At 44.8% G+C, this 17,858-nt stretch overlaps 1 protein-coding gene across 1 annotated transcript in view; it reads right to left on the bottom strand.

The window, feature by feature from the left end:
• SLC7A5 (solute carrier family 7 member 5) overlaps positions 1 to 17,858 on the bottom strand; it is a 63,028-nt gene that overhangs the window by 24,752 nt on the left and 20,418 nt on the right. The window contains exon 2 of the mRNA XM_048870892.2: positions 8,668 to 8,793. Coding sequence (XP_048726849.2) covers positions 8,668 to 8,793 — 126 coding nt within the window. The remainder of the gene's footprint in view (positions 1 to 8,667; positions 8,794 to 17,858) is intronic.

The following is a 17,858-nucleotide window of genomic DNA, read 5'->3' on the forward strand; positions in this document are numbered from 1 at the left end:
ACAACTTTTAAGTGTAAACCAGGCCCTAGGTGTAGGAATGGACTTTTGCTCTCCTTTTGGATCTGCATTAGAGATGTAAACAGAAAGCTCATAAGAAAATGCTATTTTGCAAAGGGTAATATGTTCACATGTTTTCTTTGCCATAAAATTTTATTGCTGTTCTTAATGTAATGAAAACACTTCACAACAGAAAGAAAAGACAGAGCCAAGGACTGGGGGGGAATTGCAGACAGACAGGCTATAAAGTCTCCAAAGTTTCCACATTTGAATACGAGACTAAAATATTGTTATTTTCCACTGTTTACTGATCATGTAAATATAAAACAGTCGCAGGAAAAATATTAATGAAAAATAGTTAATTAACTCCATTCAGACACAAAATGAAATGTCATGGGAACATACCAACCCTTCTACCTCCCAGACCTCAGAGCCAGCCAAGATGCTGCAAAAAATATTTCGAACTTGATGTGTACTTTGCTACAATTGACAGCCAAGGATCAAATTCACGGAGCTCGTACCGCTAAGAGTTCGTTTTGTCCAAAGAGTACAGTGATTGGTCTAAAAGAAAACAGGGACACACAAAATAGAAATGTATTTCCTTTGGAAATAGGATTTATTGTCACCCACCTACTCAGAACTTAACAGGCTTTGAAAAAAATTACCCATTTTAAAGAGCCAGCACTTTATACAGAAGGCCTATTGATATTAGCCTGCAAGAGATCCAGCGACTAGATGTTGTGCAACCTTGTGTGATATGAGCGTACTTCTGTTACTGGAGAAAGAAGAAAAATAGTCCTCTTGCTGTATCATTACTGTAGCAGGCTTAGAGCTCTGTGGTGAGATTCAAGGAGAAGTGCTAGCTTTGGGAAGGTGGAAACTAAAACATGAATGGAGGATAAGAAAGGGCACATGAGAGGAATAAGTGAATGTAGCAGACTATCAGTGAGACAGATCACTTGCCTCTTTCATTATGTGGCTGGTGAAAGTAAGTATTAGACAAGGAAGATTTCTCTACCTTGCATTTTGTTAAAGAAAAAAATAAACAAGCAAGAAGCGTAGGTCTCTTCAGTTAGGCCAACTTGTAGATATGGAATGACTGTGAGACTTATCTATTTCAGAGCAAGAGACTCTAAACAAAAGCTGCCTAGAGAAAAAGGCATGTGCAGTTCTACCTCACCACCATGTGAGTAATGAGAGTCTCCTGCCCAAAACCCACCATGAGTTTCAATTGGATAGCTTTATCATCAATTATTTGCACAGTGGTAACAGCCAAAGGTTCCAGTCCTGATTGGGGCCCTATTGTATTGGGTGCTGTATGAATACAAAGGAAGACATGGTCTCTGCCCTAAAGGGCTTATTTGTCCTATTTGATTCTAATTGCGTTACTCTTCACTTTCTGTCCTAAATGTACTTCAGCAAGAGCTGTTAAATGTGCACTGTATTCCACACCAGAGTGGCCTGCGAAGTGCCTTAGAAATGCAAGATCCCATGGAACTGATCCTGACATGTCTGGGATTTTGCAGGATGTGGGAAGATCAACCCACCAAAAACTGGACATCCACATTTAACATCTTCCATGCAAACAACATCCCAAAATGTATTTACAGAGATAAATATTACCCAATATACTCTTATATTAGCAAACCTCCATTTTCACGAAAGAACAAACAAACAGTGTTTACAATCCAGTCAACCTCTGACCCCTACACCCTGCCCTGTTTTGCATCTCACAGGCACCTGTTAAAGGGGCAGAAAAAAGGAGCATCCAGCTCCAATGAAGAAGACTTTGCTGGAGGGACTGAGATATAAAACACCCCTCATATGTTGGCAGAAATATTGCTTGTTAACACAAGTATGCACTAATGCTGGAGAGAAAAATGAAGAGGCACAGAGACAAGGAAGAAGGGAGGTTATCAAGTAAGATTGCAAAAGAGACACAGAGTAGAGAGGTGATAAGGAAGATATAGGATGGTTGCTACATGAACAGTGCTAAATTCTACTCTTGGTTACACCTGTGTGTCAGTAGAGTTCATGTGGATTTTACACCTATGTAACCAGGAGCCAAATTTGACTTGTACTCTGCAAAAGACCTGAGAGTAAGCTTTGTGTGGAGTAAAAGTGCTCCAAAGATGTACAGCGGTATTGTTATTACGATAATAAATAGAAAATAAAAAACAAAGATTTCACTTGGCCCAGGGTAATTGCTGGGAAATTGGAGGAGAGGGTTTGTTTGTGTTTTTTCCTTCTTCTAAAGGTGATAAAGTTCAGCAAAGCAGGAAAGGGGAGGGAAATATATTTTGCAACAAAGCCTTGAACAATGTTCCTCTAGAGCAGCAGGCACTGAGTTGAAAGGGGAATCAAATCCTCTGAAAAACCAAGGAATTCTGCAAAGACAGCAGTGTCTCCCAAAGGTCAGGCAAGAATTTAAAAGGCCGGGGGGGAGGGGGGCGGGGGTGTGTGAATTTGCCAGGACGAAGCTAGGAGGGACAAGCTATAAATATGTTATTGAACAAAAAAAGTGCCTGTATAGCTCCCTGAAAGAAGTTTTTTTTCATAAAACCCAGATTTCAAAATTCTCATCCACTTTTATCTATTCTATGGAAACGCTTTTTATAAGGTTTCAGAGTAACAGCTGTGTTAGTCTGTATTCGCAAAAAGAAAAGGAGGACTTGTGGCACCTTAGAGACGAACCAATTTATTTGAGCATAAGCTTTCGTGAGCTACAGCTCACTTCATCGGATGCTTTCAGTGGAAAACACAGTGGGGAAATTTATATACACAGAGAACATGGAACAATGGGTGTTACCATACACACTATAATGAGAGTGATCAGGTAAAGTGAGCTATCACCAGCAGGAAGGGGGGGGGCTCTCTTTGTATTGATAATCAAGGTGGGCCATTTCCAGCAGTTAACAAGAATGTCTGATGAAGGGAAGGGGGGGGGGGGAATAAACATGGGGAAATAGGTTTCAGAGTAACAGCCGTGTTAGTCTGTATTCGCAAAAAGAAAAGGAGTACTTGTGGCACCTTAGAGACTAACCCTCACTTTAGCTCACGAAATCTCATGCTCAAATAAATTGGTTAGTCTCTAAGGTGCCACAAGTACTCCTTTTCTTTTTGCGAATACAGACTAACACGGCTGTTACTCTGAAACTTCTCCTTACAATGTGTATGATAATCAAGGTGGGCCAATTCCAGCACAAATCCAGGTTCTCTCACCCCCCCCCCCTTTTCCAAAAACCACACACACAAACTCACTCTCCTGCTGGTAACAGCTTATCCAAAGTGACCACTCTCCTTACAATGTGTATGAAAATCAAGGTGGGCCATTTCCAGCACAAATCCAGGTTTTCTCACACCCCCCCCCACAAACTCACTCTCCTGCTGGTAATAGCTCATCCAAACTGACCATTCTCCTTACAATGTGTATGATAATCAAGGTGGGCCATTTCCAGCATAAATCCAAGTTTAACCAGAACGTCTGGGGGGGTGGGGGGGGAACAAGGGGAAATAGGCTACCTTGCATAATGACTTAGCCATTCCCAGTCTCTATTTAAGCCTAAATTAATAGTATCCAATTTGCAAATGAATTCCAATTCAGCAGTTTCTCGCTGGAGTCTGGATTTGAAGTTTTTTTTGTTTTAAGATAGCGACCTTCATGTCTGTAATGGCGTGACCAGAGAGACTGAAGTGTTCTCCGACTGGTTTATAAATGTTATAATTCTTGACATCTGATTTGTGTCCATTTATTCTTTTACGTAGAGACTGTCCAGTTTGACCAATGTACATGGCAGAGGGGCATTGCTGGCACATGATGGCATATATCACATTGGTGGATGTGCAGGTGAACGAGCCTCTGATCGTGTGGCTGATGTTATTAGGCCCTGTGATGGTGTCCCCTGAATAGATATGTGGGCACAGTTGGCAACGGGCTTTGTTGCAAGGATAGGTTCCTGGGTTAGTGGTTCTGTTGTGTGGTTGCTGGTGAGTATTTGCTTCAGGTTGGGGGGCTGTCTGTAGGCAAGGACTGGCCTGTCTCCCAAGATTTGTGAGCGTGTTGGGTCATCCTTCAGGATAGGTTGTAGATCCTTAATAATGCGTTGGAGGGGTTTTAGTTGGGGGCTGAAGGTGAGGGTAGGCTTGCTCGCTAATCAAATCTGAGATAAAGCATTTCCCTATCTTTGAGAAAGTTGTAAGTTCACAGGGTAACTATACAAAGAAAAATAAGCAGAATACTTCCTTTGTCTTCTCAAAGAGAAATCTTTTATGCTTTTTAAAGCTGATTTTTTAAAAAAATTTCAATTGATAGAGAGTTTCGTGCTAGTGTCAACTGATTGCACTGGAGACTAAAATCCTCTGATAATTCAGTAAATTAGCACCAGTGCCGTTTATCCCTCCACTGACCAGCCAACATACCCTCAACCCAGTCCTGGAAAAGCCATCTCTGAGGCGACACGATATTCTGTGCCCCATTTAATCCTTACCTTCTCTGCAAAGACTGCCAATAAACGGGCTGATTACTAACAGTATTACAGTAGTGCCCACTGTGCGCTAGGCACTTTCCATGCACACAAGAAGAGACAGTCCCGGCCAGGATGAGTTTACAATCTGAGTGCACCAGCAACCCATGAAAGGGGGCAGGTGGGCAAGTGAGATAAAACATACAGCCCGAGCATTTTTACAAATCAGCATCAACTACCCCCAAGTGTGCCTACCTATTATTAGCTGGTCAATTTCTTATAGTCATCACACTAGAAATGGGTCTTGGGGAGGGATATGAAGGATGACACGGGAGTGGCCTTACAGACTAGTCCAGGGAGAATGTTCCATACAAGAGGGATGATGTAGAGAAAAGTGCACAGACAGTTCTGGGAAGATGACGACAATTATGGGGGTGTTTCTGCCAACGCAGGCTACTAGGAAACAGATGGGAACCCACGAACCAGTTACATAAAGGACACAAAAGAGTCATGGCACAGCAATTCTCAATCACTGCAGATCTTGGCTGGTTTCAACCTGGTAACCTGGAAGTGACAGGCCACATGTCCAGCATCAATGAACAGAGTTGCCTGATTCCCCTCCCGCTGACACACGTTATACCTCTGCCAAAAAAATCTATTTGATTTTCGATTCTCCAGCAAGCAGGCAAACTGTACACAAGCACCGGGAACAAAAAGCTGGGCACCTGGTTGAACAGTAACTCTCTGTACTGCCATTGGAATTGGATGCCTGGCTCCTTGCTCCCTGTAGCATGGTTCGAGTGTACTGCAGAAGCTACATGTTCAGCTTCTTTGGGAAAAGGAGCCCCGCACTTCTCTTCCAGTAGTCAGTTGTGAGCAACATGGCTGTGCTACAGGCCCTGGGAAAGCTCTGGTCCCATCTGCTCACCCTCTGGTTTGCTTTCAGCCATCAATAGAGGGCACAATCTGATCAGTTACAATTGTCCGTCTATGTTCGTGAAGACCTGCAGGAGCCAGCATTGTAAGGGGTATCCCATTTCTGTCCTGCATACCTCATGGATGCTGAATACACAGACTAGTGGACGATTGTCAATAGACAACTGGGGCAGCTCAGGTCTCCGCACAAAGCCTGCAGTTCACATTTACCACTGCAATGTGCAGTGTGTGACCGACAGCCAACAGCAAACAAAGATAAGGGCTTTGATTAGTTCTTGATGAAGGAACATGATGACCCTGTTGGAAACTGTCTTGGCTGCCGAAGGAGTGGTGTGCTCAGGTCACCATTGGGACAGATATTGCAATCTTATGCACTATCTTCTCTGTAATGCTTTTACCTTACAAATAAATGTATTTTGCTTTGTGGAGGCTGGTTGGTAGGTGGTGTACACTGCTGTGAGCCCTGGAGAAAGGATAACCACAGGTGCTGGACCCTGATAGGGAAATCACAGAGAGGAGTAAAGGGACTGCAAGCCTAAATTCCCGGTCTGGAGCAGGAGAGATGTCTCTGCCCAAGAGAGGTGACGACTGGGAGCCTGAAACCAATAAATGTTCCTGCACACATGCTAAAAGATCACCAGGTGTCACCCATCAATCTTATGGAATCCTAGTAGGCCCTGAGTCAGTTTAAAGTCAGCCTTTTTATGCCAACAGCCCTTAGGTTGTCTGTTGGTCTCTGGAAAATCCGGTTTGAACCAGTATAGGGAAGTCTTCTCAGGGCGTGGTACCTCTCTGGGGGTGTTACAACCCCAGTGATTTGCCACAGCCTCTGCAAAGAACTAAACACAGTGGACGGCAATTAAGGCAAATCACTGGGGTTGTAAACACCCCCAGAGAGGTACCACGCCCTGAGAAGGTTTCCCTATACTGGTTCAAATCGGATTTTCCAGAGACCAACAGACAACCTAAGGGCTGTTGGCATAAAAAGGCTGACTTTAAACTGACTCAGGGCCTTCTTTCTGACCCAGAAAATGGACAGGACCAGCTGTCCAATGGGGGGGACACCAACCCTGGCAGAAGTGTTTGAAAGACTTTGGCCTACTAGGACTCCATAAGATTGATGGGTGACACCTGGTGAGCTTTTAGCATGCATGCAGGAACATTTATTGTTTTTTGTATGTCTTCTCTGTAATGCTTTTACCTTACAAATAAATGTATTTTGCTTTGTGGAGGCTGGTTGGTAGGTGGTGTACACTGCTGTGAGCCCTGGAGAAAGATAACCACAGGTGCTAGACCCCGACAGGGAAATCACAGAGGGGTGTAAAGGGACTGCGAGCCTAAATTCCCGGTCTGGAGCGGGAGAGATGTCTCTGTCCGAGAGAGGTGACAACTGGGAGCCTGAAACCTTAAGTGGATGTCCTTGCAGAAGGCAAGGAGGGGTTCAAAGGTATAGTTAACCTGAAACTGTGAGAGTTATACAGCCCATTTAAGGGAATTTCTGTTCTCTCATGAGCTAAACATGTATCTGGGCAATAGCAGACTCCACAAACACTGGGGTGGTTTTAAATATTCAAATATATATTTTTAAAAGTCTTGGTGACAGAAAGTTGGCACTTGGTGCAACAATGACCGACAGCAGGTCCCTGCTCAGACAGGAGTGCCCATTTTGCATACAAGTTGTAAATTAACCAGGATTTTCTATTCCTCTTATTCCAGTAAAGTCTCTTCTTATCACTTGCATGGAATTAAAGCAGTGGGTCAATTATCCACATGATCACTAGGATCCCTCTCACACCCTGTCTAACATGTCAGGGCTTACAGAAATATTAGTCTCCTTTAGATGTACCAATCTTTTATCATGGAGACTCTCCCCTGGGCTCTCTGATTTCATTCAGAATTACAGCCTTCCCTTTTCATTAAAAGACAACTTTGTGCAGGCAGTGATCAGGTTACCCAATAACATCAGGCTAAAGAGATCAAGATAAGAAGATGCACAGCCTGTTATTTAATAAATGTTATTTGGGCCCTTAGGTTTTGACAAAATTAACCAGGAAACCAAATTAACCAATGGCTGAATTCAGTGGAAGATACCTTGCAGGGTGGAATACTTTGTGTACCATTAATATAAATTCTAGCAATCCCTTTACAGATGTAAAATATGGCAGCTTATCCATAAACAAACCCATACACACCCCATCACACACTCACCTACCTTTATAAAAGGACTTCTGGAAATGTCACTTAAGCTCATAGGAAGAGAACACAAAAAGAAAAGGAGTACTTGTGGCACCTTAGAGACTAACAAATTTATTTGAGCATAAGCTTTCGTGAGCTACAGCTCACCTCATTGAATGCATGCAGTAGAAAAGAGAACAGACTCTTGTAATGCATTTATGATAGCTTTTGAATGCACCTTTGTATAATTTTTTCTGGGGACAAATTCTCTAGAGCAATTCATATTTCTGGACCCATCTGAAGGTCACTTTAGTCTATTATGATTTTTAAAAACACAAAAATATTCTGGAGGTGAGAGCACATTCTGAAAAGCTGTGTAGCTACAATACCCCGCGAGGGAGAGGGGAAGGGGAATTAGACTGGATTATGATATTGCTATTACTATCAATTTACTTTTATTACTGTACTGCCTAGATACATCCTGAAATTTGCGAAACAGCCTTGCAGCCTACAAGCCTGACCCTCAGGACAATGAAAGAAATCCTGAATTTATTTTTAGCATCAGAAAGAGGCTAAACTCAGTCATCAGGATTGAGACAATATGGTGCCCGCAATTTCATGATGTAACAGGGCAAAAATTTTGTTCCACCGCTGGCAGAGAATCAACCCCGATCTTTCCCAAGGTGAGAGGCATAAGTGGCTCCACTGTCAGTTATTTGGCAAGAAAACTGATTCAGTCATATTGAGAACGATGGAGAGGAGGAAATAACCTATCCATATCATCTATAAATCCAAGTGTGAAGGTATCACGGCTTAGCATGTACACTAGGTTGGAGCTGGTGTGTTTATTTTTAAAGACAGTGGAAGGAATTCAGTTAAGGTGGCAACATAGCACGTAATTATTTGTCTCAAAAAAGAGTTTTATGTGCATTACTGATTACATTTATTGACTTAAAAAAAAAAACAAAAAACCCACCAAGATCACACAAGAAATAAGTGGCAGGGCTAGGAGAATCTAGGAGCCTGAACTTCCAGTCCGTGGCTCTAACCACCAATCTGCACTCTCTCCCTCAGCAAAAACAGGAGACATACTCACTCTTCCCAAGCTGCACAAAACCAAGGATGATGATCAAAGCAAGAGCCAGCAGTTTCGCCGCTGCAAAAGCATCCTGGACACGGGTAGCAGCTTTCACGCTGTAACAATTCACCGCTGTGAGAAACACTAAAAACAAAGACATAAGGAGAGACAAATCAGTTTCCACTGCAACAAGTCTTTAGAACACAAAACATACCATGGGACTTCCCACCGGCCTTTGCTTTCTGTTAAAATTTAGTAAACACAAATTGCTTCAAAAGAAAGAAAGAAAGAACGAAAGAACAGAGCTCACAACTGCATCCATCTTAGGACTTTCCTGCTTTCTAAAGACTTGGTAGAAAATCTCTGTATTGGGGTGGGCAAATTTTTTGGGCTGAGGGCCACATCGGGGAGGCGAAACTGTATGGAGGCCCAGGTAGGGAAGGTTGTGCCTCCCGAAACAGGCTGGCCCCTGCCCCTATCTTCCCCCTCCCACTTCCCGCCCCTTCACTGCCCCCCCCCCCCCCCCCCAAGAACCTCCAACCCAACCAACCTCCCTGTTCCTTGACCGCCCCCTCCTGGCATCCCCCACCCCTAACCATCCCCCCACCTCACCCCCCGCTCCCTGTCCCCTGACCATCTCCCCCCCCCTGAATCTCCACCCCATGCAACTGCCCCCCACCCCCGACAGGCCCCCCCGGGATTCCCATGCCTATCCAACCGCCCCCTGCTCCCTGACCGATTCCCCCCCCACCCCCCAGAACCTTCACCCCATCCAACTGCTCCCTGACAGGCCCCCCAGGACTCCCATGCCTATCAAACCACTCCCTACTCCCTCCCCCCAATCGCCCTTCCCGAACCTCTGCCCCATCCAACCGCCCCCTGCTCCCTGACTGCCCCCCAGGACCCCTTGCCTCTTATCTTGTCCCTCCCCCCCCCACTTCCTGCCCCCTTACCATGCTGCTCACAGTGGCAGGACATGCTTATTGGAAAGCCTGGGAGGTGGGCGGGCGCAAGGCTGCGGGGGAGGTGGGACAGTGGGGGAGGGCCCGGGGGCAAGCCTCCCTGGCTGGGAGCTCAAGGGCTGGACAGGACAGTCCCGCGGGACGGATGTGGCCTGCGGGCCGTAGTTTGCCCACCTCTTCTCTATATTATTATTAGAGATTTCAGAGTAACAGCCGTGTTAGTCTGTATTCGCAAAAAGAAAAGGAGTACTTGTGGCACCTTATGCTCTATTTATGCTCAAATAAATTGGTTAGTCTCTAAGATGCCACAAGTACTCCTTTTCTTTTTATTATTATTAGAGTATATTATATTAAGTAGTAACCCTATGTTATTTAATGTAGTAGAATCCCTCCATATTATCCACAAAGTCAGAGATCTCTAGTCCCTGAGAATACTTATCTGACACTGGGTCTACATACTCCCTGGAGTATATTTTTCCGTATAGTCAAAGATTACGGGTGAGGGACTAAAAATAAATATTTAAGATATAGTTGTTTTGGGATGAATCCCTCCCCCTTCCTATTTCTTGTCTTCAGATGGTCTCTACAGATTACAACTCTCTGGAGCAGAGACATGCCCCCTTACATGGGTTGGTGACACATCATAAAAATAGTACTAACAGTAATTACCTAAAAGTACATGGCTTCAATACCTCCTAAACCAACCCCATTACTCCTGTGGTCAAGCCAGCTTACATATAATAACCAAGGAAATACAGACTCCGGGAGCTATTTCTAGCGTTAATATATTACCTGTATTACAAGAACACCCAATTGAAATTGAGGCCACATTGTGCTAGACACTCCGCAAACCCACAGGAAGAAGACAGTCCTTGCCCTGAGGTGTTTAAAGTCTCAGTAAACAAGACAAATACAGAGTGGGAGGGAAAGGAAAAGGAACTTGTGCAAAGTCACAATGCAGCTCAGAGGCAGAGCTGGGAATAGAAATCAGGTCTCCTGACTCCCCGACCCGCAGTGCACGGTCCACGAGATCACACTGCCTCCATTTTGCCACCTTTAATGTCAAAGAAAGCTGCTCACTAACAAAACCTTTTATTTCCTTTTAAGACAGTAAGGGATCACAACAGTTTTCACCCTGTGGTCACTCTCCGTGTCCAGCTCCCCCATCCTGCTGGGGAGATGGGCAAGTAGTGCCAGGTGAAACCAGGGTGAATGGTATGCCATATAGTGAGCAGCAGCCCACAGTCTGTTCTATAGAACTCTCCTCTGTTTGAGCCCAAATCTAAGCACATCACCTCTCCCCAATGCAGAGACACCCTATGCTTGCCCCAGAGCTTGGATCCAGTACTGCACCCAGCTCCCCCCTGCTGGCTGCAGGCCTAGATCCAAGCAGTCACTGAGTTGTCTCTGGGACAGCTGATCTTGTTGATGTTTTTCTTGAGCCATGATTTTGCAAGCAGGTTAGTTCTGATCTTCTCACATGTGGGCTGTAATGTATATTTTTTTAGTCTTCAGAAGCCTGATGAGTTTTCTAACAAGACAACAGAGGAGAAAGTCAGCCAAGCGGGGTGGTATATGTTCCAAGATGGGTCAAACTAGACCCCAGGCCACTGGACATCCCAATGCATGGCTGTCACCAGTTTATTTTTTGCAACAGGCATCTGCCTACAAATCACAAAGCAACCCCCATCCCCTATCAAACTCCTGTCAACACAACCTGGACTCACAGGATCCTCAGCCAAACACAGCAACACTTCCCCAAGATATGCAATATACAAGTCATTCATTCACTTCCCAGTTACACCTTTCATGCTGTGAGTAGGACTGGTGTGATTTTGGAGGCTGTGGGACAGAAGAGAGTGAGAACGGGCTACAGATTCACACACACCAGCTTCCCCGGCAGTCTGATCAGAAAGAAAAAGAGAGACAACAAACAAGAGTCGCTGTCAGCACCACGTGACAGTCCTGGTCCGGACTGCACTCGGGTTTTCTCTGTGGAAAGTAGGGGAGGGGCAACATGGTATCAAGCGTGCCCAGCTGACTGTCCTGGAAGGAATTAACGGGGGACGTGCCTGTGCAAAGATAGGGTGGATGGCGGAGAGCCGTGCAGTCACACCACCAAGGAGAATTATTATATTCTTCTATCCACAGGCAGGGATGAGACAGTCACATTTTTATCTCTTTCCACTTTGTTCCGATGAAATCAAGGCAACACAGCCTACCACACACAAAGCCTTCCCCAAGGGTCTGGGAGGGCTAAGGTGGTCCTACCCCTCCAACTCTACATCTTGCCGACCAGCTCTTCTCCTTCCACCCACCCACTGATGGGGTGCAGCAAAGGGTTCTGTTTCAGAGGTGGGGAGAGCTGATTTGCAGATGGGAAACCCCCAAGCCAAGTGGTACTTTCCACAGAATTTTTAAAGAAAGATGTGATTATTCTCTTAAGTATTCCGCCCACCTCCCCCCAGGCTAGTCAGTGACCCCTCTCAGCTCCCTGCACTCAGCCTGGCCAGAGAAATCCACAGGAGCTGGAGTCCAAGAGCACTGAGAGGCAAGGTCCTATCCAGCACTGCCAGCAGCTGAACTGCTTTATCACTGTATCACAATAGTGCCTAGGCACCCCAAGAAGGGAGCTGAGCCCCAATGTGCTAATATCACTATTGTGGATATTAAGAAAAGATGATCCCTTCTTCAAACAGCTGTTTGTGCAGGGCTGTGAAGAGCCTTACTGAGCCTTCTATCCATAACAGGTCAGAGTTTACATTCCAGGTACAGCAGACATAGCATGGGTGAGATGCTTGTGCGCATTAGAGGGGGTTTTTCATTTTCAAATATTGGTGGGGGGCTCATTTCCTTTTCTTGGGGGGGGGTGGAAGGAGGGGGAACATAGGGGCTGAGATCTTGAATAGTATAGTCACCCATGGACTTCCAGCCTGAACACTGAAGTGATTAAAAAGCTGATTTTTCTCCTCTGGCCATTTGAAATAGCCACCCCAGGGAGAGCTGTGCAGAAAGTTTAGGCATGTGGAAACTGCTTAGATTGCACAAATTGCTAGACACATTTGTGCAGGCAGTGACTTAGACGGTGCAATCGGGCATGCCATGCAGAATTTGAACAATGCTGAAAACCTGAACCTCAGCATTGATGTACCCCAACTGGCAGAATCACACCTGAGAAGCCTCCAAACTGTATTCGTTGATATTCTATAAGCCAGCTGGTAGTAACTTTCCTCCACCTACGGACTAACATCCAAAGGTCTCCAAACAGTTAACTAAGCCTCGCAGCCGCCCTATAAGGCAACAAAGAGGAAAAGCTGATAATCTAAGTGGGGTAGAGAAGGGAGCAGAAAACACACACATATACACACACTTAGTATTTTGCTTTTAAATGTTCTAATTTGTTAGTTCCTGACTTGCATCTGATGGGGTCTAAACATCTGATAAAGCTTTGCCTTACTCTTCCTGGGAACATCATATTCAGAAGAAATACCCAGTGGAAGGCAAGTTCGGGGAGTTACATGACTACCATGCTTCCAGAGCTGAGAATATCGTCTGTGGTGCTGTGTGAACGTAGGTGTGCTTGCCTAAGGCCGCTCAGTACCTGACTACCGTTTCCTGTACATTTGAGGGTGCAGGGACACACTATGCATGTGTGGATCTGACATAAATGGTTAGTGTTGCTCTTAGTGCTTGAATGAATCATCACAGTGAGTGGATTTCCTGGTGACTCAGCACAACTGAGCAAGACGGAACCATGATTGCATCATTCATTCAGACAGTATGAAAAACTCATTGTAGCACACAGCATGGCAAGGATGCTGGTCGTTCTAATGCCCAAGCTCTGCCCACCCAAGGACTGCAACAGAAGCTTGGCAGCAGCTTCAAGGCTGACCCAAATTTGTATAAAGCAGAGCAGATCACAGCCACCACTGTGCAACTTTCTACCGACGGCCGTGGTGAATTTGCCATCACTGGCCTTTTTAAATCAAGACTGGATGTGTTTCTAAAAGCTTTGCTCTAGGAATTATTCCGGGGCAGCTCTCTGGCCTGTGTTATGCAGGAGGTCAGACTAGATTATCACAACAGTCTCTCCTGGCCTGAGGATCTACGAAAGACAACGGGTACTAAAATGAAACGCTCGTTGTTGCAACTCTCTTGACAGTTAGAGGGGTTTCTTTTAAAGCTCCTGTTTCTGGAACCACGTGAATATGTGAGAATTTCAGCGTTCATTTAAAAAAAGAATTCTGGCCCTCATGGTTGTAGAGAAAAGCATGAAAGTGTGACCCAATGTAGCCTAAAGGCTCAAAACTAAAAGAACCCAAAACGTTTGTATGTATCAGGGGTCAGCAACCTTTCAGAAGTGGCGTGCCGAGTCTTCATTTATTCACTCTAATTTAAGGTTTCGCGTGCCAGTAATACGTTTTAACATTTCTGGAAGGTCTCTCACTATAAGTCTATAATATAGAACTAAACTATTGTTGTATGTAAAGTAAATAAGATTTTTAAAATGTTTAAGAAGCTTCATTTAAAATTAAATGAAAATGCAGAGCCCCCCTGGACCGGTGGCCAGGACCCTGGCAGTGCGAGTGTCACTGAAAATCAGCTCGCGTGCCGCCTTTGGCGTGTGTGCCATAGGTTGCCTACCCCTGAAATATATCGTAAATTTTAAGCCCAATCTGGTGGTTTTGGGGGGACACAACCCATAAGTTTGAATGTTGGGGGTTTACAACACAAACGTTCCAGCCTGACCCAGAGCTGCTCCATGCAGGACCTACAGTTTCCCCACATGGTTCCTTTCAGGGCGGATGTAGTTCTGCGCTGCATCCTGCATGGGCTGTGCTTTGGTAGACCTGCTTTAATGTTCCTTCCCCACTCTGAACTCTAGGGTACAGATGTGGGGACCTGCATGAAAGACCCCCTAAGCTTATTCTTACCAGCTTTAGGTTAAAGCTTCCCCAAGGCACAGATTTCTTTCTTGCCTTGGGAACCAGGTTAGGTTAAAACCCTGATACGCTGCCACCACCAAGCGATTTAAACAAAGAACAGGGAAAGAGCCCACTTGGAGACATCTTCCCCCAAAATATCCCCCCAAGCCCTACACCCCCTTTCTTGGGGAAGGCTTGATAAAAATCCTCACCAATTTGTACAGGTGAACACAGACCCAAACCCTTGGATCTTAAGAACAATGAAAAATCAATCAGGTTCTTAAAAGAAGAATTTTACTGAAAGAAAAGGTAAAAGAATCCCCTCTGTAAAATCAGGATGGAAAATACTTTACAGGGTAATCCGATTCAAAACATAGAGAATCCCTCTAGGCAAAACCTTAAGTTACAAAAAAACACAAAAACAGGAATACACATTCCCTCCAGCACAGCAAATTTACAAGCCAAAAAACAAAGAAAACCTAAAGCATTTTCTAGCTAGATTACTTACTAACTCTACAGGAATTGGAGAGCTGGCATCCTTGATCTGTTCCCGGCAAAGGTATCTCACAGACAGACAGACAAAAGCCTTTTCCCCCCCCTCCAGATCTGAAAGAATCTCATCCCTTCATTGGCCATTTTGGGTCAGATGCAGCGAGGTTACCTTAGCTTCTTAACCCTTCACAGTTGAAAGGATTTTGCCTCTGGCCAGGCGGGATTTTATAGCACTGTATACAGAAAGGTGGTTACCCTTCCCTTTATATTTATGACAAACGTAGAGGAGAGAGCATAGGATTGGGAATGGAAGGCGCTGTAGCAAGCTGAAAAACCCTTCCCCCCGCGGCAATTAAAACCCATATAACACGGCTCCTTTGTTACATATTGGTCAAGGGAGATAAGACATATCCCCGTCCCTCATTACAACACTACCAAGGGGCCTGACTTGGAGGTGATTCAGCAAAAAAAGAAGCAGGCAGCACCATCACAGCTCAGCAGGAGCACGGCCAAGAGACAGAGCACTTATCATAGTGTAACAAGTGAACACACAGCATCTACATCAATGTGTTTTCTCAGAAGGGGCACTGTCAAGTTAGCTGTTCTGCAAAATAGCTCCCTGCCTGGGTAGCTAAGGCAACCTTAGGGTATGTCTACACTAGGGAAAAAGGTGTGTTTAAACATGATCATTAACACACAATAGCTTCCACCTTTTAAACACACAACTCGGTGGTGAATTCTGGGGAGAACCTAGCATTCACCTCAGCTAGCAAATGTGTTAAAATACAACAACTAACCCTGTTTACATGTGGATTTCAAAACATGAGCTAACAAACACCCTTTCTCCCCGAGTGTAGACAGGCTCTTGGAGCGTTAACATTCATTTACTCCTATTCATTTAGCCATTTTGTTTCCTTTGCGACATTCCCTTTGGCCTGCACGCTAAACACTGGTCTCTTTTGTGAAAGTAGAATGAATTATATAGAAATTATAATTCATTAAAGAAATGCTACTTGAAGGGTTTGTTGAAATATAGTTGTCAGGAAGAGAAACATTAAGGAGTGTGAGACAATGGGTCCTCAAACTAATTAACTTAGAGCTCCTACTGAGCTAGGAGATTGGTAAACGTTAGTATGCAAATAAGACATGTATGTATATTTGTCAGTTTCTGCTTTCTTTTGTCTCTTATGTTAAATTGGCTTTGGCTTAGCTGTATAAATAAGTTATCTTGAGCCTCAGAGAGGGGCTCACATCTGGGTGCATTAGCAAAGCGGTTTGCTAATAAACAGAGTGGTCTGACAAATTATGTGAGTCCTGAATCTGACTTTGACACTTTCTGATCCCTCTGCATCTCTGGTTGCACCCCAACCAGCGAGGTTGTGCTAGAGACTGGAAGGGGCTGCCTAAAAACCCTTCACCTGGTCTTAAACATAAAATGTTGTGGAAGTGTTTGTATTCATCTCATTTTTTAAATTCACCTTAAGTACCACCCGTGATATTGGGCATTAATAGAGAAATGACTTGCATCAGTTCACAGGGCTAAGAAATCCTACAATCTATGCCAGGCTCACACATTTTATGGGCTGGGGCAAGTCAGGACTTCAGTATGCCTCAGTTTCCTCATCTGTGAAACAGGAATAATACTACTTGCCTACCACACAGGGATGCTGCAAAGTTAATGTATGGAAAGTGCTTTCAGTGTTAGAAGTGCTATTCAAAGCGTTAAAGAATATTGTCTCATCTACTAGAGAGATGGATACATCATAGACCCAAGGGTGTGTCTACACTACAAAAAACGCCACCCCAATGGCAGAATCTCTTAGATCCTGGTCAACTGATTCAGGCTCGGAGGGCTAATGCTACATGGCTAAAATAGCAAAGTAGACATTCCCACTGGGGCTGGAGCCTGGCCTTGAGGTCCTCCCCCCCTCACCGGGTTGCACAGGCTAGGTGGACATGTCCACGTTCTTATTTCTAGCCCCGAAGCACAAGCCCTGCAAGTCAGTTGACCTGGTGGCTCCGAGGCTCACTACTGTGGTGTTTTTTCTGCAGTATAGACATACTAAATAGAACAGCACCTGGGCAAGTTTCACTGAGTCTTGAGGACAAATTTCAGTGATGTTCCATTTCTTAGGAGATCTCAAGTGGAAAGGGACAGGATTCTTTAATGCCTAAAGGTTTATTCCTTTGATCTGAGGCACTATGCATTAGAAGCAGGGCTTGAGTGGAAGACATTTACCCAGGGAAATTTCCATTCCCTTTAGTTCCCACTCAGCAAGTCCTAAGCTAATCACTCTATCTGAACCAAGGCGAATGGCGGTTGTCCCTCCATTAAACAGAGTCCTAGCTGACCACTGCTTTAATGGGAACAGGTGTAAAGCAGACAAGGTCATTCTAAAAAGGAGAATTTCAGCCCATGTTCAACATACATAGTGAGCTGATCCATCCTGTCTTGCTGCAAGAACTTTACAGAACTGGGGTAACAAGAAGCTGCACTGATCTCAAGAGAGGAGACAAAGCAAACTGAAAACATTTTATTGTAAAATCCCCTCAGAGGAGGGTCTGCTCACAAGGATCCACGCACCTCTTCACCCCTTAACATGAGGTTCCTGCATTGTCCCCTCAAGAGATTTTAAGGGCAGCAGATTCCACAACGAACTGGAGGGCAAGAGGCAGAACATCCTAGAGCCCAAGGCTTTCAAGGAGAGACAGGGTGATCTTGTGGTTAAGGCATTAGATTGGGAGTCAAGGGCTATGGATTACATTGCCAGTTTTGCTCCAGTCTCCTAGCATGAACTTGAGCAAGTCACTTAATCTGTGCCTCAGTTAT

The sequence above is a fragment of the Caretta caretta genome, chromosome 12 (assembly GCF_965140235.1).
Source record: "Caretta caretta isolate rCarCar2 chromosome 12, rCarCar1.hap1, whole genome shotgun sequence".
In the NCBI taxonomy this organism is placed as follows: domain Eukaryota; kingdom Metazoa; phylum Chordata; order Testudines; family Cheloniidae; genus Caretta; species Caretta caretta.